Consider the following 26,088-nt stretch of genomic DNA (forward strand, 5'->3'; position numbering starts at 1 on the left):
GCCATAGGTGGCAACAATTCAAAGTGTACAGATAGCTTCTCTATCTGGGTCAAACACCCCAGGGTCAACAAATAAGCACAACATCAAAACAAGCCAATTAATAGATATCAAAACAAGTGAATCTATGAGCTCATTTTTGCAACAACCCATCAGTCAAAGCTGATTATATTCATTTGTTTTAATATATCTTGACTACCAAGTGGCACTTGCAGGCCTTCTGGAAGATTTCGCCGTCGGTTCAACACAAAGCATTTAACACCTGGTATTTAGTTTTCCAAAGATAAATTTTAAAAGCTTTATATATGCCTGCGAGTGTGGTAGACTGCACTGATAAACGTTCAGAATTCATAGCACAATTTAGGTCTTATTCTGTTAGGACTTTGAAAAAGAACCAGGTTAAGCCTAAATTATGTTGATTAAGGTTGATTAAGGTTGTAGAGATGTGGATTATTCCCTCTATTTTGCAGGCTTTATCCTGCAACATTACCTGATTATTATTTTTTATTATACTTTTTATGCATTTATGCAGCAAGAGTGTGCAGGCCTGCTGAGCTGTCCACCTTGTTGAGTTTTGTTAGAGAGTGGAATTGTTTTATTATTCTCTGCCTAAATTCCAGAGTGGATGGTGGACTCTGACTGTGAGTCACTGATCACTGAAGGGAAGGAGGGGGGGGGTCTGAGCAGACAGGGAAAGAAAATTAAGGGTAATAGGGGAAAATATGTGCAAATACTTAGTCTTATTTTCTGTAGGTGGGTAAGGAGGACTTAATGAGTAATTAAGCCTTAATAGCCCACTGGTTCTGAACAGCTATCGGACCTCATCTGGCTTGGTGCTTAAAGCTGCTTGGTTTTTAAAGGACACTTTTATTTTTGACATCCCCCACCCAAAGAATCCCTCCTGTACAGAGAGCCTGTTGTGGGGGAGGAAGGGAAAGGAGAATGTTAGCTGCTTTGAGACTCCTTTGGGTAGTGATGAAGCAGGATATCAAATCCAAACTCTTCTTCTTCTTCTTCTTCTTCTTCTTCTTCTTCTTCTTCTTCTTCCTCTTCCTCTTCCTCTTCCTCTTCCTCTTCCTCTTCCTCTTCCTCTTCCTCTTCCCCTTCCCCTTCCCCTTCCCCTTCTCCTCCTCCTCCTCCTCCTCCTCCTCCTCCTCCTCCTCCTCCTCCTCCAATAATTCTGTCAAACTTGGGTTATACCATAGTATATGGTGCACCCCATTTAGTACTTTTTATCTGCTGAGTTTATTTTTCATTTTTATAACTGTTGAGTTTGTCTGGCTATTGTTCTTTCTTTCTTTCTTTCTTTCTTTCTTTCTTTCTTTCTTTCTTTCTTTCTTTCTTTCTTTTCTGTAATGGATTCTTTTTTGTGTGTGTGTTGTAAGCCACTCTCAGTAATGTGAATGCATTGTAAAAATGGGATATAAATCTGAGAATGCATATGTATTATTATTCTGCTATTCGTGGTGTTTTACAGACTATTATGAGCAAAAAGGGCACATCACAGTCCTACAGAGTTTATAGTTTTCTTTCATTTATTATTTAGGTTTCTTCTTCCTAGTCACCCTTCAGCCAAAACTCCCAGAGTGACTTACAAAATAAAAAGAACAGTCAATAAACAACTAGAACAGTAATGAAAGAAGCAGGTCTCCCCTGTCCCCTTTTTTGTTAATGATTTCCTCTGTCAACAGCGTCCTGTCAATTTGTGATCTGAATGTAGAGAAAAGGGATGCAGGCAGGTAGGCAGAGTGCTCTGAGTTTAGCTTAAGGTAAAACTTCCTATGGTTTAAAGGCTCTTTATGATTATCTGATGCAAGGCTGGAATAGTTGCTGAAAACTTACAGTACTCTGCTCACTTCTACCAAGTTCCCCCTGAATATTTGTAAATAGAAGACATATTGCACAGATGCCATATAGTTCAACTGTGTCTCATCCAAAGGATACCAAATTCGTGGTACTGCCCCAAGACATAAGTACTTATGTTTAGTTTATGTATGTGATTTCGTGTGTATTGTGCCAGGTTGATATGAGTGTTTGTAAAGTTGACAGAGCCTTTCTTTTCTCCAGGCCCTGCTTATGCTCAGCTTTCCACATTTAGATACCATAGTCCCCTAGTCCTTGATCTGACGCTTTCATTCAATTATATAGGATGGGTGACATTATATTAACATATGCTTTACATATGTTTCAGTTTAGAATGGCAACTGTGGAGCACCTTGAAGTATTCAGAGAGCCTCATTGGGGTAGTTTGTTTGTTTGTTTGTTCTTGAGGAACTCTCAAGTTGGCACTGAAGTCTCTGATGAAATTGCTGCTGTGACAATGGACTCTTCTGTGATATCAGGCACTGTTGCAATATAGCATGCTAGTAGGGTAAATGAGCAATACTCCTCAGGATGATGTGCATATATAGTACTCCAGTATGGAGCTTCTGACACTGGCCAAAAACAGACATCTCAAAAGAAAATGGTTTAATAGACTAATCTATTGCCCATGCCACTCTAATCCTTAGAAGCTAGTAGTAAGAGATCTTATTGCTGATGTGTAGTATTTTGAATGTTTTTCTCTAACAGAAGAAGAAGAAGATGATGATGATGGAGCAAAGGCATAAAAACCTGTGGCATTAAAATTTATGTTTGTAAACTTCCAGTATTTTTGGAATTCATTCCGGGAAACAAAAATGAACTCTCCACTTTAAATTGTAAATAAAGCCTTTATTTTTATTTTATTTTTTAAAAAATCACCAATGTTACTTGATCTGGAAAACATCTTCAAAAATATCCCCCCCCTGTATTTTATTTCAAGACTGGTGAGGGGAAGGAAAGCTGCAGAAACCCAGAGAGAGAGATCTTTCTCACTCTTTTGGTATCACGCAGGCATACACGATGTTCTGGAATGTTGAATTTAGGTATGGTTGGAAAGCACAATTTCAGCACCTCAAAGGTTTGGACAGCTCCACAGGACTTTAGCTCTATTCATGCATTACAGTACTGTACTTGCAGTGAGGCGTAAGTGTGTGACGAGATAGAGGGGAGCACCTACAGAATCACAGAATTGGAGAGTCATCTAGTCAGTGCTATGTTTTAAGCCCTGCCCCAGCATCATTTCCCCACCACTACCACCACCACAACAACTGTGTATCGTGCATGCTTGTGTGAAATGTAGGGATGGGGAATAAATGATATTCAGTTTGCATTTATAGATAAACCCAGCTAATTTGCACTTTTCAAAACAATTTTGCTGGAAATTCACACTTCTCCAAATGCCTATATTAGTGAAAATAACACAAAAAATGCATTAGGAAGAAATAATTTGTAAAAATTAGAAGAAATTATGATAAATTTTCATGAGGAAAATTGCAAAATAACATAGTGAACTGAATTTAAATCAAATGAGACAAATGAGAAATGAGATTCTCCCAACTCACAAGAAGAAATCCCGATTCACAGGCAGGGCCTCCACACAATCAGGACACTTCTTATTTCTGGTCACACAACGGCTGTGCATGTGGGGAGATGTAATGTTGAGGGTGGGGCTAAAGGCATGGCCCTGCTCAGTGGTGGTTGCTGCCTCTGAGATTGGTGGGGTGGAAGACTGGGAGACCAGTAGCAGGTAGAGTCCAGACCCACCTGGGTTGGTTGTACACAATATGGTAGGCAAGTTGAGCACTGGCTGAGGGCAGATTGAGGTTAGTTAGTGGGGCAGTGACTCCTAATGGAGCAGCAGCCACTGGCCCTGCTCCTCACTCTTCACACTCATGCTCTACACACAGGTAATAGTGGTTTGCATAACCCAATACAACACCAACACCATAGCAGCTAGTTATCCTCTGTTTTTATGCAAATAGTAAGATTCTACAGTGCCCATTTCACTCACTGGTTCTCCTTGCCTCTTTTCTTAACACTTTGCCATGCTGCTTTCTTCCCTCCGAAAGCTGTATCTGAGCCTCTTTTTTTGGAATTGAGTTACTTTCTTAGGTTTTACATCCTCCAATATTCATCAGGAGATGCCATAAACTTGGCTTACTCATTCATACAAAAAGAAGAAGAAGATAATGGTAACAGAGTTTGCTGAAAAAATATTTGCATTTCTTTTTCTGAGCTTTGAAACAGGTAAACAAAAAGCGTTTTAAAAACCCTAAGTGCTCCAGCTTTTTCAAAGTGCCTTGTTTTGAATTTAGATGAAAATTGCACTGCAATATTTGATCCATATGTAAATAAATTGCCTACCCCGTTTCATTTGCACTATGAGGCAAGAGACCGGAGCATGCCAGCCACAACTGGAATAGTTGGGAAGTCATTAAGGTGGAGCTCTAGTAAACCCAGCTTCCAAAGCCAGCGAGGCAGACATTACAGTAAAGGGATTATATTTCTGATCAGTTGGAATCATTGCTGTTAAACAGAAGTGGGTTTGAAAGACTGGCTTGCGGGGAATGGAGACTGTGCTCTATTACAAAACTTTTGAGACAGCCTACACAGCTGAAATTAGTAACAGCTCATAAATCTGCGAAGTTGTGAACTTTTCAACCCAGCAGGCAGATAAGCCTTTGAAGTTATTGCTCTTTCTTTAAATGTGGATACATTGCTCGGCCTTATAAATAGACACAAGTTAGGTGTGTGGAATCCACTGATTTGTCCTTGATTTGGGAAGGCTTTCACCCCCCCCCCTTCCGTATCTGGAATAGTCAGCTTGCTTAATTGCAGTATATTGTTGGCCCTTCCTTTCCGTTTCCACACGATTTGAGCTAAAAATATTCAAGGGCATGTTCTCTTACTTTAGATCACATCTGCAGACAACATTCATGGTCCTAGTCTTGATTCTCCTGGTTTACTGCATCAACCTCCCTATTAATATTTCCAGCATGCATTCCCCCCCCCCACATGTTCAGCCATACTCTCAGATACAACTAGAATAACTGTGTATGTGGCTATGTGACAGAACCTATTTTGAAAACCACAGTGTGCTGTGATTTGTTAAGTAAATATATAAATATGGATTAACAAATTAAAACTGACACAACTGAGAACCAGGGAGCTTGGAAGTAAGGATGATACCAAACAAAACTTAAGGATGACAAAACAAAGGTCCTTTTCATAAACCTTGCATGTTAAATAATGAAGCTGAATTCCCACATTGTTGTTTTTTGTGTGTGTGGAGGGGGGGAGGAGTTTGAAGTGCTCCTGATACTTTTGATTTGAGCAAGTTCTCAGGCAGGGTAAGGCTGCTCAGTTCTGCAGAATTCTATAAATAGGGCTTCATGGTGAACTCAGACCCACCTATGCTGGGCAACAACATTAGCAAGGTTGGCATGTCAATGCTAGGTGCATAGTGGTTAGGGCCCAATTTGAACATGGATGCATTGTATGGCTGAACAAATGAAAATAGGTTTCCATATCAACCATGGGTTGAAATGGGTCTAGATAATCAGTTTTATCCTAGAAACTCTGGAGCTGGGATGCCACTACACACTCAAGGTTTCCAGCCCCCCAAAATGGCAGATTTTAGAGTGGTCAGAAATTACTCACACCATAGGTTCCAGAAATACATTTTATAGGCTGAAATGAACTGCAGACTCCTTTAAAGGAGTCATTCACTATTTTTCTTTCTTCCTTGACCAAGCTTCCTTTGGCCAAGTATATAGGATGTGTTCTGTGTCAGAGTGGTCTGAATTATATGGCTTCAGCAGGCCAGGTCCAGAGCTATACACACACACACACACACACACACACACACACACACACACACACTTTTGCTCTTCATAGATAATGAAGACTGTGCTGCACTGCAAAGTTAAGCTGAAAACGTCTTTAAAAAACCTCAAAACTAATTTGTCAGTTCATTTTGGGGAACCCTGACCACTCACATCCACTTTTTCTCTTGTGGTAACCCAAAGGCTTAGCTTCTGTGATGATCTCTTGCTACTGTCACTTATCTATCGAAAGCCAATTTGGCCTTATGGAGAGGGAGAAGAGTTCTGGCTTTTAAAGAAAATATCTTTCTTTAAGGATTTGAGAGGCCATTTCTAACAAAACCAACAAAGTTCTATTGTGTCACCTTAAATACTGTTAGACCTGAAGGTACCCAAAGACTCTTTGCTATTTTTGCTGTAACATATTAACACAACTATTCCTAAGGATTTTATTTTTTATTTTTTTAAAAAACTGGTTTCACTTTGTTCTGCTCTTTATTTCAGGTGTGCTTTCAGATAAACATAGCAACACTGCATTAGCTCTCTGTGCTAGCTTGTACTAATTAATTGGTCAATCAATCCAGTTAGTCTGGAATTGCTTTTTTAAATGTCACTGTTCCAATATAGTTACTTTGCAGCTAGGCCAAACCAGAAAGGATGCTGGACACAGTGCCAAACCAATATGTTTTGCTGCCTGTAGCGAACACCAAATCTCTCTCCTCTCCCTCCACCCTGCAGCATATGGGGCAACACTTTTAAAACTCTTGTTGCACCATTCTGACATGAATCCCTACCTCCTCTTTCAGTCCCTCATGGTGCAGCCCGAAGCTGATCACCTCACACTGCTGCATAGCAAGGCCAGGCCTGGCTGGAGAGCAAAGGATGGACACAGCTTGATGTGGGCACATTTTTATCACTAAATAAATCCTAAACACATGTACTTGGGAGCATGCCCCTTTAATCACAGTGGGATTTACTTCTGAATAAAAATGCATAACCTACTTGGGCTGCAAGATCCGTGACCTATAGTAGCTCTCAAACTATACATTAAAAATAGAGCACACCATTTGGCATTTAATAAGAACTGATTCATCTGAGTAGCCAAGCCCCTCCTGCTTGTACACTCAGTGACAGCTACAGGGGAGGGACTGCTAGAACCAGCAAGGACCAGATTTCCCACTTGCCTTGCTGTACCCCGCCTTAGTATTCATTTCGCTCTCTCTTATGGCAACTGTCCTCTGCCTTTTTGGTGTGAACAACAATGGTTGTGCACATGTGTGTGTGTGTGTGTGTGTGTGTGTGTATTTAACATGTTAAGATTTTGTTGTTTTGAATTTTTATAAATTGTATTGCATTTTTTGCATTTGCGTGCTACTTTCTGCAAGCAGTCTTGAGGGCCTCTTTTGACTGCATGTACATAAACAATAATAATAAGCATCCCAGGTGCTGAGACTAGTTGCCTTTTCTTGTGGGTTCTGGCAATGGACACTGCCTCAGATGACTTTAATGAGAATTAGACAAGGGAATGGACAGATAGGGCTACCTGGTGGCGTGAACCATGGCAGCTAAATGAAACTCGGTAAAATCCAGTGGATGGTTGAGGGTGAAGAGAAGAGCTGCTTCCTTCATACTATGCCAGCTATCTTTCATGCTTGCTCCATGCTTCTAGAAATAAGATGCAAGACGAGGTGGGTTTGTAGTCTCATGCAGCACAGCCACTTTTATGGTCTACTCTGCTCTGATCCACTGCCTCACCAATAGTCAACAGAACTCCAGGCGTGGGCTTCTACAGGTAGTGGGAGAGGTCAGATTTAGAGAATGCAGGCAGTGATCAGTGAGGTTGTTGGAGCCCCAGATCCTTTTCATATGTTGGCTGTTGTCCCTCTGTGTGTCCACTCATGGTGGGGTGGAGGCAGCTATATGGTAGGTAAGCACAGGGCCATGTTCACTGAACATTTGGAGGATTGGTACCATGTGCATTTAATCTGCTGATGCCCAACAGCCCTTGGCATGAAGTTGGCTATCATTCTATATTTCAAATCCATAGGAAAAAAGAGACGTAAGGAGGATTGTGGCGTATCATTTCTTTGCGACTTCAGTCCTCGAGCAGGAGCCTTACTGCATATGTTGCAAACAAAATCATAGCTGCAATATTCATTAGGAAGGAAAAGAACAAGCCAGCTCCTACAACATTTTTTATGGCCATTTAATGGTGGGATAATGATTTAATTTATCTTTTCTGGAGGCCAGGATTTTTCAATGTCTTTATTGCAGTGTTGACAATGTTGTGATAAATTTACGAGCCCTAGCTGCTATTTTGCTTCATCACCTAGTAACTGGTAAAATTTTGTTAATAGCAATAATGCAATGCAAGACAGAAAGAAGCTCATTTATCTGCAACGGTCTCATTGTCAACCAACGCTTACGTAGCACTTGAGAATATTCCTGCAGATATAGAACACTGGTGAGTTTGAACTTCATGGGCAGGGCAATCCAAACTCTGAATCCATGGTGCTGGAGGGGTCTAAATGGAGCAAGGGTATCACTTCACCCAGCCTTGCCCCAGCTCTGGCGGCAGCAATGAAGTCCTCCCAGTGATGAACATCTCAACACACGTACTCCAAATGTGGACAGAAGCTACCACTGGTGGTATCCCTATCATCATTAGCTAGTAAAAAAACTCCTAATTGAGAAACCACCCAGCAGCAGGGATCAAGGCCTCTTTGCTGCACTAACCTGTGAACCAGCCCAACAAAAGTGCATTTTCCCATGCCCCTCCCACCTTCCATCCTGGCTGGCATCAGCAGCAGAGCTTAGTGGGTGAAGCTCTGGTTTTGTTGCTCCATTAATATCTGCTGCTTCCAGGCAGAGATCTGGACTGCCGCCTCAGAGTGATTCATGTGCTTATATATTTGCTTACATATTTGCTTCTAAAAATATGCCCACCTGATGTAAGATCTGCTCCCTTAATTGCAACGATAATAGACATTGGGTTTAAATAGATGTAGCCTGGACACGACATCAACTATGTTTTTGTTGCAGAAGTAAGGTAATCAGGATGGAATATGTGGCATCATTTCATCTGTTTGAAAGCTATACTGTGTGATATAACACCATCCCCTTCCTGATACAGAAGGCTGCTTCAGTGACATAGTCATTCACATAGACTTATATGACTAATTGGAAGCTTGGGAAAAAAATTAATGAGTTAATTAAAATATGCCAAAGTGAAATGGATGGCAAATGAACCATATAATTTTGTAGCACCCCATTATACCTGTTTTGGTTTGACCAAGGGCTGATGCCGATGACCTCTAGTTGTGCAGTGTAACATGACATTGTTTCCTTCCCCAAATAAATAGCCTAGTCCTCATAAAGAATTGGGCAGCTTGTGCCATTTGATTCATGTAGCTATTTGGTTCATGACAGCAGGTGTGCTTGAAGTGCTCCCAATGTAGACTGTTTCATGATTGTCACTTCTGTGAGATGGTCCTGAAAGCAACTGGTAAATTAAATTCTGAGTTTTGTTTGTGAAAGTAGCAAAATTATAGTCAAGTCTGCCATACAGTATTTCATGTTTCATGGAACACCCTGGGTTCTGGAGGTTATATGTAGGTATAATGACTAATAACCATCAATAGCCTTTTCCCCAATGGATTTGTCTAATATGCTTGTACAGTTGTTCAGTTTACTGTATGACTGAGGAGGCCTGTTTTTGGTTACATGATTTCTAAGAACGGGCTCTGTTGCCCATATGCAGTTTGAGGGTCTCAAAAGAGAATGACTCTACATTGATTTGAGGTAGAGTGATGACCGACGGGCTAGCTTTATTTATATGCCTAATGCTAGATTGTTTTGTTAACAGAGCATGGAAAATACTTTAAGCATCTTTGGGGATGTATGCTCATTAAATTTATCTGTGAGAGTGCTAGTACAGCTGCGTGTCAAGGTACCAAGACATTCCCCCCCCCCTATAACTCACACATCACTCAGAATTTAAGTTTAAGGTTTTTGGCATTAATTTGGCCACAACTTTATTTGAATATAACTAATGTGAGTGGTTGCTTAGGCATTGGATCCCGCCATCTGTCCCCTACCTGGGACAGATCTGACTCCCACTAGTGAACTAGGAAAGCCAGTAGGTGACCACCCTCTGAGAGAGGACGGGGCAGGGAGCCACACCCTTCACCTCTCCCTCAGATGCTCCCCGAGGCCCCTACCGGGGGTACGGACAAACATGTGGAACCCCAGGATTCCTTTAACGGAATACCCCTAAAGGCAGCAGCAAATTTGGCCCAGCCAAATCCTTACCCCTCCCCATCCAATTTGAACCAATGCCTGACCGCAACCTTACAAGTTGTGACAATTTGCTATGCAGTAGGCGAAAACCACAGGGCACCAGCCAATCAGCCAAGTGGACAAAATTCCTACCAGGCCCCTGCTCCAAAACAGGCGACCCCATGACAGGAATAGCAATGTCAAGCGCAAAGAACCCCTAAATAAAGGGCGGGAGGGTGGGAGATCCGTTGTAAGCAGCAAAAGTGAAGCGCAAACTGCTTCCTAAGAATATATACTGCTATGGCCGTCAATCAAAATACTTGCAACATAAAACTTTCCCCAGTAACAGCAAAACCACCAATCACTCATGTGGCCATCCAAACTGACCCGCCCAACAACCCAGGGATGTCTTGTTGATCACATTACATTAATGGGTCTTTATAAAAAGACCATGATCTAAATAAAAGAAGACATGGCAGTAATCCTCTGCAGGAGATCACTGAAGTCACCTGCTGCTCCTTGCTCTTGATTTACTCCTGTACTTGCCTACCTTGGCCTAAGAGGGTTTCCAGTTCAAGCCCCATATTCCAGTAGGCTTCAAAGATGTAATGATTTGTGTAAATTCAACTTCAGTTCAGCTTGGGAGTTGGTGTGGTACAAAATAAACCAATATAAATTATTCTAAAGCTATACTAACCCTGATTAAACTTTGCACAAGCTAGTTTTTAAGAGTACTGCAAACTGGATCTAGGTAGAACTGGATCTAAACTTCCATAGGTAAAACTGAAAGAGAGCAGTTCCTTTGGAATCAACAATGCCATACCATAATATAGAAACTGGGTCAGAAAGAAAAGAACCAGACTCTTAATAACATGCTGGGTGGAGTTTTTCGTTTATTCTTTTTTGACAAAGCATTCCGCATATTAAAGTTAATACAGTTTTCAAATGCCTATTTGCATATCACCTTCTACACTCAGGAAAAGTGAAGAATGACTCATGATCAGCTGCTACCTGATATCTCACTTTCACTTTGAAACAACTTGGATATTTTTAAGGTTGCTTGGGAAACAGTGTGACAGACTCGATGAGAGAAAATATTTTTTTGGGGGGGGTTGTTCTTGCCTTTCTCTGAGAAGCGATTCACATGGATGCTTTTCATGGGCTTACATGGTTGCTTCAAAGAACATGGATGGACCTCACCATGCTGTTCTTTTATTTCTGTTTTACCAGCTCTTTGACCATATAATAAATTTTGACTCATTGAATTATTAGTTGGGGTTCATCAAGACATTTGAAGCACTTTTGAGGTGCAGTTCTTATCATTGGCCATGATTATGGGAGCTACATCCAACACCATCTGGGACCCCACAGTTTTCCCATTACCACTTTATATGCCAAGACCAAACTTGTTTCTCTGAATCCCCATACTTACGTATCTAAAGCACTGCAAAATGCGGCCAAAAATGAGCTCGGAGCCAGGGCAATTCATACATCTGGTCCCATTCAGCAATGTGCCCAGAAGTATTTCTTATATCTCTTGAAGTTGAGATGCTAGAGACTGAACACTGAGTCTTCTTCTACAAAGCAAAAGTTCTACCACCTTCTATTTGGTATGCCAATCTGTTCCTGCTTCAGTGATCTTTTTTCCAAATAAAACAAAAAAAAGTCACTGCAGAATCAAAGCCAACCACAGGACCCATTGTGATATCATGGTGTTATAGGAATAGGAATAGGAATAATTTATTGGCCACGTACCAAGCATACTTGGAATTTTGCTTTGACTACATTGCAATGTAAAAAACATACCTCATACAAACACTGTACTGCTCACAATACAACAGCACAGCAAAGGAACCCCACCCCACAACTGGCCTCTCCTTCCACTACCCAACTACGAATTTAACAGTTAATGGCACAATGAAAAAAGCTGTTCTTGTGCCTAGCTGTTTTTGTGTATAGAGTCCTGTAGCAACGTCCAGATGGATGTAAATCAAACAGTTGATGACTGGGATGCAAAGGGTCCACAACAATTCCCTCTGCTCTCTTCCTAGCTCGGACAGCATAAAGTGTCTCTATTGAAGGCAAACTAACACCGATTACCCTTTCTGCAGTTCTTACTGCTCTTTGGAGCCTTTTCTTCTCTAGCTTGGAGGCTGTGTCATACCAGGCATGAATAGAATTACAGAGAACAGTTTCAATAGTACCTGTGTAAAATTGGATCAACACTTATTGGGGCAATTTAAATTTTCTTAATTGTTGCAAGAAATTCAACTTCTGGTGGGCCATATTTAATAATACTATTGGTGTTGCCCGACCAATTTAAGTTTTGAGAAATTATAGAGCCCAGAAACTTAAAGGACTCTACTGCTACAACCATGTTACCATGTTGGGGTTGCTAACATGGTGCCTTCCATATGTTTTGGACTACAGCTTTCATAATTCCTGACCATTGCTCATTGTCCACAACATCAGGAGGACATCAGGTTGACTACCCCTGAGATAAGTAAATGCAGCAATATTGTGGTGCTCTGTAGCCAATTCACCCATGTGGATGTCACTAATGGCAAACATGTCCTTTATTCTTTCCCTTACTTTGAATGGGGAGGGCAGAAGCATTTCCTTGATTGCCTAGACAACCAGGCAGGTCTTTCCTGTCTTCATATGCTGCACTGGAAGTTCTACTGCCTGCCAACTGTGCAAAACAAGACCGTTCGTTGCCTTGATCCAGCTTTAACTGCATGGCATGACTAGTTCAGGCAGAATGTGGATTAGGATGCACACCCAAATTCACTACCACAACTTGTCAGTTATGTGTGACCCTGGATGAGGGAGTGTTAGGCATTTTTAATGGGTTCCAAACTGTTCATGAAAAGTGGCCCTCAGCACAAATTCAAGGAGCATTTTTGTATATTTTCTTGAGCTGTTTGAGATTCATGGAAGGACTGTCAGAGGGCACCTCTCTTAGTCATCAGTTTCCATTTGGTTTCAAATCAGACACAAATCAGATACAATAGATCTTACTTTCATCTGCCTTTCAGCTCCAGTGGTTATTCAAAGATAATGAAAAGAGATTCTGAATTAGGGACTTCAGCTAATTTTCAGGTTCAACATTGAAAGCACCACAGCCCCAAAAGAGGGGAGGGGCAATATTTCACCAAGGGAAATGTGACAGAAATCGAAGAGTGAAGATGATCCTAAAATACCATAATGTGTTGTGTAGTGGATAAGAGCGGTAGACTCGTAATCTGGTGAACTGGGTTTGCTTCCCCGCTCCTCCACATGCAGCTGCTGGGTGACCTTGGGCTAGTCACACTTCTCTGAAGTCTCTCAGCCCCACTCACCTCACAGAGTGTTTGTTGTGGGGGAGGAAGGGAAAGGAGATTGTTAGCCACTTTGAGACTCCTTCGGGTAGTGATAAAAATGGATATCTAATCCAAACTCTTCTTCTTCTTCTGGCCAAGTAGGAAGAGCAACCAAGGAGGAGCACGCAAGAACACAACTTTATTTCAGCCAATAGTGCCAAATACCAAATGGCAACTTTCAAAATCCATATGCTATCAGTCTTCCTATACCTGCTGCTTTGTACATTCAAGTCTATGCTGTGCTCTGCAGTCACTAATCTATTAAAATTTAGAGAACATTCAAGCTGGCTTCCTATAGAATGTACAAATGCTACCTACCGCTTAGTCATTATGCCTTTCTTGCTCATTGATTTTTTTTTTCCTTAGTTGACAATGACTGCTTGCCTTGAAGACTGCACAGTCATCTGAAATAGGCTGGAACACTATGCATCTGTCCATGAAAATAAATAAATCAGAAAAGCTTTATTTTTATTTTTTTTAAAGGCTTTGTGCTTGCAACTTGTAAAATGCTTCACTATCTAGAGGTGGTCGCATTAATACAGAGGCTGGAGAGAAATCCTTGTAAGAATGGCACAGCACTGAACAATCTCTTAAATTACAGTGTGGTGTTCCAAGAGGCAGTTCAGAAAAATAAAACAATGTCACAGAGCATAACATTCTCCTGGGCATGCGGAGGTTGCAGGAAATTGCTTTGGGCAATGGAGCCAAATCAGTGCTGGAAGGTATTGTTTGTGAGCAGTGTTGCAACCAGTAATTCTAGGTAGCAGACAAATGACTGCAAATCAGAAATGGGCAAGCATCGATGCCCACTGCCTACAATGAAATTGCACTCAAAGACAACAGGGAAACAAACAAGTTTTCTCTCCTTCTCCCTCCCTCCCTCCCTCCCTCCCTCCCTCCCTCCCCTCTCTCTAGGACATATCACAAACCTGTTTTGTAGCTCTGTGTTTCACAACTGTAAGGAAGCAAGGCAATGTACCACCAGTGGTCTGTCTGTCAGTGTGCAAGCTTTTCAGCTTGCCAGATGGGAGGACTCTTTCCTGATTTCCCTCTGGGCTGTTCTATGGGTTCTTCTGCCCCCCCCCCCAGCCAATTTTGGAGGGTGATGGGGGAGGAGAGGGGAGAAAGCCCCACTGCAGTAGCAGAATTTCTTTTTTTTTGCACTGGCTTCTCCTAGGAGGGCTTATTAGTTGAATCTCACCCTATGCCTTTATTCAGGAACAATGTGTGCCACTGTCTGTCTAGTATCTGTGGAATGGGAGCCTAAGCACAGTTCATTTGTGGCCTTGCAGAAACCATAACTAAAAGTCTGAGGTGCGGAATGACCTAAGCTAATAGGATAAGGTTAAGAAGATGTGAAGAATGGGAGATTAGATGATAGCACTTCACAAATAACCTTGCAAGTCGGTAAACTGGGGAATCAGATAAACTGCTCCATTTTGTACAAGCCCATGATTTTTATCATTTCAGGGTCTGCCTCAAAATAATTAACAGGAGGCACAGTTAGCCTAAGCGGATAATTTGTGTGCACATTCTCTGACCCCTGCCAGCTCTCCTGTTTTGGCCTCTTGAAGGGCAAGGTGAGGTTTCTGTGTGAGCATCCCTGTTATCTGGTCAGCTAGAAACTCATAGCAAACAAGAAAGCAACTGGAATTGAGGGACAGGAAGTCAGAAGCAATTTCACCTGGACAGAAGTTGCCAGAAGTCTGATAGTGCTGACATTGATCATTTGTTCCAATGATGTTTAGAACCCAGCATGGCCTCCAGCATTTGTAGGGAACAGGCCATAGGGAGCTGGGACACATGTTTAAGGACACACAGGTGGTTGAGTTTCAAGTCTGCAAGTAGTTTTTTCTTGTTAGACTGGGTTTCCGGCTCACCCTCATTAGGATCAGACCCATGGTTCACATCTAGTATCTCCTCCCCTTTAGGATCTATGACCAATTCACTTGTGAGACCATGACCAATCTTAGTACCCCCCAAAATTATCTGGAAGTTTATATTAGATGGGTAGCAATTATGAGGTAATTCCCTGGTTTGATTTCTTAACATAGCCATTTTAGTTTTAGGGGTTGAAACAAATACCTGGGACCCTTCATATATCTATTTATTTAATTTCTAATATGACCAAAAAAAAAAGTGTAATGGTTGATGCTCAGATTCTTGTGAATGCTAACCAGAGAAAAGATGTGATGTGGTTGGTTATGTGTCATTTGTTGTTGTTTAGTCGTTTAGTCGTGTCCGACTCTTCGTGACCCCATGGACCATAGCACGCCAGGCACTCCTGTCTTCCACTGCCTCCCGCAGTTTGGTCAAACTCATGTTCGAGAACACTGTCCAACCATCTCGTCCTCTGTCGTCCCCTATGCATACATGTGTCATTTATGCATACACAAATAATTTTGCTCCTCTGCAGGACAATTCTTGCAAAATTAACAATTGAGAATTCATTACATTGGACATTGTGGAGTTAACAAGTTATGAGGCCCTGTAATTACCTATTTTTAGATAAGAATCAATCCATCAAGAAAAACTATTCTATCTTTTCCATCTCTTCCATAATTATCATTTACACCATTCTTAGCATTCAATTTAGTCTTCCAGCGACTGCCTTGATTTTGGTAGATTAAAGAAGCTTGATTTAACTGTCATAATAAAAGTGAGTCTTTGAGGTGATAAAATGCACCAGGGAACTGCATTAAAAATGCACCAAAAATTACAGTGACAACTTTAATAGAATAAAGTTCTTAATTAACTCATCTGTGCTAGACATTTTTCATTTCTCTGCCAATTTACACACTATGGCTTCTGTTTAATTTTGCTTTAGATTAGGTTTGCTGTGGGGAAAATATATAAAACCAACCAATAAACAGAGAAACATTTAAAATTATTCAGTAAAAAAAAATCCATATGGACAAGTTCCAAAGGAATCTTAATTCTCATTCCACACAGAAATTCTCTGCAAAAAAACAAATTATGCTTCAAGTGCATATTGCATCCATATTTATTAGGAAACAGTCATATAAACCCACACTTTATATGTTTATTACAGCATGATTCTTAACTAATTCATCTTCATAACCCCAAGGAATGCCACTGTTGTATTAGGCTTTATGTAGCCAAAATGGCATCATCCATGCACATGAGGGAGGTATCAGCAGACTTGGAAGAATACTGACTGATTTCTGTGATTGGTAATCGAAATCCATGGGAGTATACTGGGAATATCTTGGAAAAGGGCTTGTTTGCTGACTAGAAGCCTGAACAGGAGCACTACACTGCAGCACATTATTCAGATCCCACTTGTGAATATGACCATATTTGCCTTTCTTATCTCTTGCAATTTGATGATAGCTAGGAACCAAATAATTGATATGCTAGTCCTGTGAGCCAAAGTATATGTATAAGAGGAAGAGACCCTGTCTCCCCCGTGCAAAATGGCAATTGGCTTTTGACCTAAAGAAGAGATTAAATGGGAGTTTATGATATGGCACAGTGTGAAGAAGATCGACTTCTTTTTAAAAGTAAGCTAGAACTTTATATCCTGGCTATCCTTTACTCATTTCTTGCTCTACATATTGGAGCAGCCATCTTGAAACAACTTGCTGTAGGGAGTAACTGACAGCTGTTAAGCTAACATGGCCTAAACCCATGCAGCCTTGGATTTTGACCTTGTCAGATTTCATAAAGTATTCATTGCAGGGCCTGAACAGCCTATAGACATGAGCCCTTTAAGAGATGCTGATTTGGGTTTCATGAGAATATCTAGAGGGCATCTCTTATTTTAGATGCAAGGTATATCGGTCTCTTAGAAACCTGTATGACATAAAGGTGAGATATTGAGTATGGAGAGGTGAATGCACTGGAGTTCGTTATATATAAGGCATTATTTATCAAAGCAAATATTTTAAAGGAGTTATTCCATATGTTTCCTCTGCAGACCGGTAATGTACTGGATTTTCTGAGAAAAAATTCCGTTTCTGCGTGGATAAACTGCTACTTGATTGACAGCTTTGCTCCTTGAATCCATGATTAATAGTTCAAGACACTTGATTGCATATATATTTGTGTGTTGTTTTGTTGTTTAGTCATTTAGTCATGTCTGACTCTTCATGACCCCATGGACCAGAGCACGCACATGCACAAATGTAATCTGGTGAGCTAGGCATATTTTAATCTGATCCACATAGGCAAGAACACATATAAGCCCAATTATATGCAACAAAGCATAAACTCTTCTGTTAGACGACAGTTTCAGTTGGGAATACATTTACAAATCACATGAGCTCATTTTGATTATGTTACATAGCCATTCTAAGGTTTGTTGAGCTTTCTCAGGAAGAAAACAAACAAACAACCTCATATATGTTACACACTTGTGTGCTTCAAATGGCATTTTTTTTTATAATCTGGCTTTTCCTTTTTTAAGTAGTAAGCATTTCATCTGACTCTTTTTTTTTTTTTGCTAGGGTTGAACTAAGATATTTAGCCAGTCCTTATTCAGCTTTCCTCCAGTGGTGCGCAGGGGCCAAGGGGATATCTTCCTGCCTCCTGCCCAAAGCCTAGAAAACTCTGGGCTTTGGGAAGAAGGCAGGAGGGCTCTAGGACACTACCAGAGCCTCACACCTCCTTCCCAAAGCCTAGTGCCTCACTTACCTGGCTGAGAAGTACATCCTAGAATTCAGCAGGGCTAGGAAAGCAGCTCAAGAATAAGAGAGCAATCCTAAATATGGGAATCCAGTGTAATTCATTTTATTAAATTTATATAGTGCCTTTCGTCCAAAGATCACAGTGAGGTTTATGGTCTAAAAGCACAAAATACATAAGTTAATAACAACCAAAATACAAACAAACAATAACACACACACACACACTGGCATAAAGTATGTCAGACCCAGACTTTGTTCAGGAGAGGTGCAACTGGCAATTGAGCCGACCTCAACCCGGCAGAGGGGAAAGAAGCCTTTAAAATAGTTTAACTTACACTACTCTTTTTTTTTTACTTATGTAAGTTCTACCAGGTTGCCAGGTCATGTGACAGAGCTGAATGGAGTTAGGACCCAACAAAAGGTCTGTCTCCCTTGCCTGGTTCCTCCCTAGCCACTTTCACAGAATACCCATTTTTCAAGGACTTGACTTGCTTGACCCAGCTGGCTGAGCTGGGATGGGGAAGTTATGCTAGTGTGTCTTGGGCTGAGCCGGGGTTGGGTACTTAAGTCAGCATAGCCCAACTGTCTCCCTCTCATTCTTTTTCCATATGTTGGCTCTCAGTCCAGCTCAGTTCATCCATCCATGGCAAAGTCCTGTTCCCAAGGCCCAGTGAGCAAAAATGGTTGCTGGGTCCAAAGAAAAACAATCTATCTTTCCCACTTCTTTATCAGTTGACTGCAACAGTAGTCTGTTGCTGCTGCTTACTTGCTTTTGGACGGATGATCCCAGGGAGTAGGCTCCAGTCATTTATTTCATCTTCTCAGTCAAAGTCAAACAAACAAACAAACATATACGTGACATTCTAAAACTTATCATATTTGGATCCAGGGTAGCATCCCTCTGGATCCAGCCTGTCTCTTAGCGCAGACCCAGGATATCGAGCCTGAGCTTCCACCAGCCATCCTATTGGCAGGGTTGGCAGCAAACCTGATGGAAGATATTATTATTATTATTATTATTATTATTATTATTATTATTTTATACATTTTTCTTTAAGAAGCCATAACATAAATGATCAGATGCATATATCTTAGCCTTATAATAATGACAAACTATGCCATAGTGACATCTGCTGGAGGACACTACAGCTGTTATGAGATGTGACAGGATAGATTGGTTTCCTCTGATGAAACTGCAAAGATCTGGAAATGTTAGAGAAGGAACCCATTGTGAAGCTGGAAATTAGACCTTTGGAAATGTGATTCCTTTCTGTCGTGATTCTTTTCTCTGCAGTGCCTAAGGCAGAATCGGTGAATATCAGTAGCCTAGCATTTAAAATGTCATATAACTTAATACCCTTAGTAGTAAATATCTGTTGCACGTTAAAACCTAAAGCACTTTAAGCAACCAGGAGAATGAGATCTATGAGAATAGGACTTATATATCTTTACAGTGGTACCTCTACTTACGAATAACTCAACTTACAAATGTTTCTACTTACGAATGGAGCTCCGTCCGCCATCTTGGATGTGGTTTAGACAGGATTTTTTCTACTTATGAATTTTTAGATAGGGTTGCTTTGACTTGCGAATTTTCCCCCCAATGCATTCCTATGGGATTTGACTTACAATTTTGTTCGACTTACGAATGTGCGTTCGGAACACATTAAATTCATAAGTAGAGGTACCACTATATTAGAATTTGAAATGGTTTACTGTACCTACATGGTAAGCAGAATGATCATTTGCATACAAATTGTGTGATATTTATTTATCCATACAATTTATATACTGCTTATATTTAAACAAAAAAACAAAACTGGCTTACCACAGGTTTATATTTAAGTTACCATTTTACATATAGTAGATGTGTTTGCACAGCAATTTGAAAACATTTTAAAAAATAAGATGGCAAGTTGGCCTCTTGTACTCTGTGATGAATTGGCTGCCCTGAATTATGGTAGCTGTCCCGAACTGCACTCAGTAATAGAACCTTCTTCTTCTCCTGAAAGATTGCATGAGGAAAGTCTCACTTTGGTTTTATGTTTTGTCTAGCAGGCTGTTCTTTGGGGATGTTTCAGGCTAAATGTTTTAGTGTCTCTGTGCTACCTGTGAGTACAGCCAGGGACAGATAGTGCTGGGAATTTAAATGACTTGGACAATTCAGAAGCAATTGGGTCTGTCTGCCAAAGAGACTCAAGCCGCAGGGGAAAGTAGTAACTATAAAGTCAGGCAATTTTCACAATATTGTTTGGGGAAATGGATTTTCACTCCCCACCCTTCCATTTATGCATCACTCCAATGCTTTAACACCATCCCTGTCGAGCAGAGGCTCCACAGAGCCGTACCTCGCATGTTTGCTGTGCTATTAATAAGCTTAAGGTTAATGTCCAAATGTGTCCCGGTTGCAGTGGACAGGCCATTAGTGCAGGTTCTGACCCAGTGTTGGAAAGAAACAGGGGAGGGGAGAATAGTAGGAAAGTTTATGAGATGTCATCTTCTATCAAAATAAAGAACAGGTTTTCTGGAGGAGGAATGCATAATTTGTGCACAGTGCTCACGTCTGTGCAATTCTGACACACCCACCCACCCTGGAAACATAAAGCATATATTAGATTTTTAAATTAGTTAGTTGATGTTCATGAGACAAAATTTGTTTTGTAACAGTTAAGACCAAAGGCATCTCTGATTGATTGATTGATTGATTGACTGATTGATTGATTGGGTTTTGCACCTCAGCTATTCTTCAAGGTCAGGCCAACATACATGATTCACTACCCGCTCACTTGTGAGGAAGTGGCTGCCCCAACGCCACTCAGGAAGTTTCACAGTTAGTGGAGATTTGAACTTGGCTGTCCTTTGTCTTAGCTGGACAACCTGCCGCTTCACTGAATAGTTAAGAATTCAGAACAATCTGTTGTTGATCAGAGTGAGCCTGAGGGCACGTACGCATCGGCCTCTCACCCCCACCATTCACACAGAACCCTAAAACTAGGTATTAACATTATCTGAGTTTACAAAGCAGTGTGAGGAATGGGCATCAGATCTTATTACAGTACCTACCACCACCAGTGCTCATGTGGCTTTTTTCTGGCATCGCCTTAAATAAAAGGTTTGCAGTAGCAGAAAGTAAGTATACCACTCCAAAGTTCAATGGTGAGCACAATGCAGAATTGAAAACAGACTCCATGCATGAGATTTTTCTTTTCTTTTAAATCATCTTTAACTTTACCTTTCTTTACAGCATCATGCAACCCCTCTCCCTCCCTCCCTCTCCCTCCCTCTCTCTCTCTCTCTCTCTCTCTCTCTCTCTCTCTCTCTCTCTCTCTCTCTCGTCTGTTGACAAGCATGTTCCTTCTCATGTTGTTATCTCTTCTCAGGAAACCTTTCTTAAGCTATAGTGAATTCCAGCCAAAGGTGAAATCGTGGTTAGAGTTCCATCTGCGTACAACTTGCCAAAGCCTTAAGTGGGATGGCCGCATCCCAGAACCTGCTATGTCTTTTGCTTTGTTTTGCTGAGTCCTCTCCAAAAGCACCTCGCCTGCAGTGCACAGATCAATCTCTCTTTACAGGCCTTGGATTCACACCCCTCTCAATTATTATGTGAGGGTAGCAGGGATGGACTCATTCCACGCCATGAAGTATTTTAGGTGAAAAACCGAAGCCCAATGCTTCTACACACTTGGAAGGCAGTCTAGATTTTAGGAAGCCCCATTTGGGCTCAGACTCAATAAGGTTTGGGAAATTTAATAGAAATCTAATTCTGGATTCAGATTTTCAGATTTGTCTGCATTTTTCTTCTTTTCCCTCCACTTTCAATCATTTAGACTGCCTTGTTGATTTATAGGTTACCCTAATATTCCTGAATTATTAATCTTCACAGTACCAGGTTGGACTAGCTAAGAACTTCTGAGGTAGGTTAGGCTGATCTAATTACTCGCATATGAACATCCAGATATCTTCATGGCTGAGTGGAAATTTGGATCCATTTCCCCCAGAGTTAAAACCACATCCACTGGACCACACTGGACAAATGAAGTCTTCATCTAACCACTATTTCCCCCCCAGTATTCCTTCTTGCACTAATTTACAGATTTTAGCATCTTGTCTTCTTTCTTTCTGTTAACAGGTAACCTCTGCATTGCTCAGTCATTGAAAATCCCTCAGGATCGCAAAGACAAGACCTACGAATTTGATAAAATTATCAAGCTGCTCCTAGATACTCCCAGAGCCAGGGCTATCATTGTATTTGCCTACGATGAGGATATAAAGTAAGGATGACTGGAGAAATTAACTTGTTTACACATAATGGCTTTGTGGATTAGCAGGAAAATATAGAAAATAATTTCAAGAGCATATACTCATAGAACAGAATGTGCAACTCAAACTACTAGTGGAACTGTTTGTGAGCTGCATCGGTGTTGTGTATTAAAATTTCTGTGCATTACATGAACAATAGATGTTGATACACAGTTGTCCCTGGACTGTACCACTTCAGACTGAAGGAGGGAGATTATATGGTTGAATTCTTCCCCATAGGAAAATTCCCTTCCCATACAAAACTGGTACACTAGCAGAAAGTGCTAGCAGAAAATACTCAGTAGAACTTTTCTCCATGGTCTCTAGTGTACTATGTACATAGAGTGATTATTTACCTATCTACCTATCTATCAATCTGTCCATCAAAACATATTTATAGATAATATACAGTTGTGTGATTGCTTGTCAGCATTCTGAAGTGGTAAATTCCAAGAACCTTTGTCCTACAATGATATGCGTGAACTAGACAACAGTTACTTTTGTGTACACCTAAAGGTATGGTAAGAACCAAATGAATTAGCTGGTAGTGCAATCTGCATCTCAGATCACTAGTTTGCAATCCAAATATTTTGTACTTTACAGCACAGGTCCTTTGAAGCTAATTGCAGAATTCAGTTGCTTTGCAATTCACTTGCAAAGTAGCTAAACTGAAGCCATTGGTCTGGTAACTTGATACTTTGAAATTTAGCCTTGCTGGACCAGAGGTGCAAAATCAAGGCAGAATTCACCAAGAGCTGTTACTATGAAAATTCTTTAAACATAGACTTTTTACAATCAGAGTTGTTTGATAGTCAAGATCAAAGCTATTGCAAGCAGATTTGTAAAAGATGTTTAGCTAAAATAGGGCTACCATACACCTGGGTTTTTCTGGACATTACTGGGATTTCAAGGGGGGGGTGGTTCTGAAAGGTGGCGCTTTGTCCTGGATCTTAGGCAGGTCAATTGAAAAATTGCAGGTTTTTTTAGCATCAGCAATTTGTAAAAAACGAAAAGAAGAAGACGCTCAACAACTGTTTTTTACTTTCTGAATTATGGCAACCCTAAGCTAAAACTTTTCAAACAATAAAGAGAGAAAATACTTGATGTAAACATTATGATCAAAATCATCTGAAGACTGAGATTAATTGGGAAGGGGAGCAGAGGAGGGCAGACCCCTGTCTCAAAGTGTCTATGCTGTAGTTTGCAGACAGCTCCTGCCAAGCTGAAGCTTGAAAGTTTCATGCACAGTCTTCTTAATAAATTCTTTATTATTATTATTATGATTAAAAGCACTCTCACCCACCTGGAGATTCAAGCCCTCCACCTCCCAGCTGGAGGAGGCTAGGCAAACCTGGATATTTCAGGTCACACCTGGAGGTCTAGTAAGCCTAATGACACTCTAGAACAGCTGAAAATCCCAAGCAACATCTGGTCACTAACACATGTTCAGTTAGAGGATTGGGCATACTCAATGCTCATGTGTGCATTTTTTAAAAATGTTTTTTTAAAAAAATAAAAAGCTGTATTCATACAAGTTACCATTTTGTCCGGAGACTGTGTTGCATTGATTTAATTTTAACCAAGATGAGAGCTGATTAAGAAACCAATAACCCCCCAAAGTCTTAGAAAATTACTGAGCAAATTTCTGGAATAGAAAATGCAAGATACCTAAACCACTAAGTTATTCAATCAGTACTCAGGATGAACATTTTCACAGTCTTTGGGATGGGGAGATAAATGCTACAATGGTTGTCTACTGAGAACCACCTTATATAGAATGATTGTCACATGGTTTAGAATGACTTGTTTTCAATTATTTGAAATATATAATATTTTCACAATCTTTGGGATGGGGAGATAAAGGCTATAATTGTTGTCCACTGAGAACCATCTTATATAGAATGATTGTCACATGGTTTAGAATGATTTGTTTTCAATTATTTGAAATATACAGGTATAAGCAATATTTCAGAAGGCACATGAAACAGAGGGAGAAAAATGAAGGAAATAAAGGACCATTGAGTAAGGATTCTGAGAGAAGAAAGGAGAAAGAAAATGAGAATAGGCATAAAATTGAGATGCTTATGACTTGAACCTGCAGAGGTGAAGGCTTCCACGTCGTTTTGAAATAAGCAGGGAAATAGTTAATGGAGATCTGCTATCATTATTATCAACACAGACCACTTTTGATTGGCTGCTGCCGAGGCAGGAGCTAAGCTAGTTGGAGTAACGTCTTCCATTGTCGTGACCAGAGAAGGCTGTTGATTGGATGTGACGGGATATACTTCACGGGGTGAGGGTTGAAGGGCATGCAAATATTCAAACTGACTGAAAGGGAGACAGCTGGGGTGGTGGCATTGAGCATGGAGGCACACAGTGGGCAGGCACCAGAGGAGGAGGAGGAGGAGGAGGAGGAGGAGGAGGAGGAGGAGGAGGAGGAGGGCAATAAGCTGCTTCTCCTAGCCTGCAGCTTGAGGCAGCTGGCTTACCTTGCTTCATCACTGGGCCAACTCTGCTGCTCAGGTCCCTCTGTGAAAGTTGTTTCACCTTGAAGGGAAACCCGCACAACTTCAGTTCCAGCTTCCAGCTAAACAGTTTCCGAATGGCACCTGTTTGCTACAATTGCTTGCTATTGAGGAATCGGGGGGGGGGGTCCTTATACACAGATAGTGCCGAGGCCATTTTCTTAAATCTGAGTCCCCCCAAATATACCTGGGGGCGTCTTATAGATGGGAAAATATGGTACATTTTCAGTAGACTACACATTGAATTAGAGTTGTACAAAAAAACCCGCACACACACGATGTTGTCTAAGTGTTTCCACTCATTCCTCTGCACTTTGTCATTGATTTATTAGTCTATATAACAGAAGTAGGCAGTATTGTGCCCTCCAGATGTTGTCGGACTGTTACTGCATGGCCTATGGTCAGGGATGATGAGAGTAGGAGTCCAAGAGCATCTGGAGGGCACAAAATTGACTGCAGTATAACATTGCAAGGCCAGCCCACAGGACCTATGCTAGCAAAACTTTAGGGAAACCTTGTCCACAAACCTGGCTCTGGATTTTCCACAAACACAAAAGCCTCTTTTTTGCTTTCCTTTTTTAAAAAATGGAAATGTAGTGTCAAGCTGTAGTTTAAAGATTTATTTTAACATTTATTTTTAATATATTGTTTTATGTTGCCACATATGGTCAATCTTGAATTTGTTGCCCTCGGACTCAAATACTTCCCTGTCTCATCTTTCTTTCCTCAGTGGCTCCTTTGTTCAGACAACTCCTTGTTTTGTGGATATTACATGAAGCTGAATTTTGTCTCTGCATATCACTTAATTAAGAAAATTAATAAGCAAGAGAAATATTGTAACAGTAACATCAGGCAGCTGCTGGTTTCTGATATGGTTGGTGGGTGATTTGCAGGTTCTGCATGGCTTCCTTTTATATTGCTTAGCTGATCACTTAAATAATTTCATGTGGTGTCCTTCTGGTTGCCATTGTCACCAACAAGCCTGGAGTGTCCTCTTTATTCCATGGAGGCATATAGGCAGAGAGGCAAGGAGGTCAAGAAATGCAATGATATCCCTTCTTCTCCGATTCAGTGGCTGGAATCCAATGTTGAACGAAGGAAATCATTCTATCAGTGCAAGGCTTCTTTACTAGTGCAATGGAATGGTCCCCAGCTCTCCTCCACCCCACCTGTGTGCCTCCTAAAGCTGTTTTAGAGGTTCCCCCAACCCCCTGGAACAGATTTGGAGAGGGTGCAGGACATGCAGAGAAAGGAGTGGGGAGTCCATTTCACAGGTGGAAATCCTTGCACT

The 26,088-nt window shown here is 40.9% G+C and overlaps 1 protein-coding gene across 3 annotated transcripts in view; it reads left to right on the forward strand.

Moving 5' to 3' along the window:
- The window catches only part of GRM7 (glutamate metabotropic receptor 7), a 402,109-nt gene that overhangs the window by 179,419 nt on the left and 196,602 nt on the right, over positions 1–26,088 (forward strand). For all 3 annotated transcript variants that reach the window (XM_035108097.2, XM_060271366.1, XM_060271367.1), the window contains exon 3: positions 22,103–22,244. In XM_035108097.2, coding sequence (XP_034963988.1) covers positions 22,103–22,244 — 142 coding nt within the window. The remainder of the gene's footprint in view (positions 1–22,102; positions 22,245–26,088) is intronic.

Source organism: Zootoca vivipara, chromosome 2 (genome assembly GCF_963506605.1).
Source record: "Zootoca vivipara chromosome 2, rZooViv1.1, whole genome shotgun sequence".
In the NCBI taxonomy this organism is placed as follows: domain Eukaryota; kingdom Metazoa; phylum Chordata; class Lepidosauria; order Squamata; family Lacertidae; genus Zootoca; species Zootoca vivipara.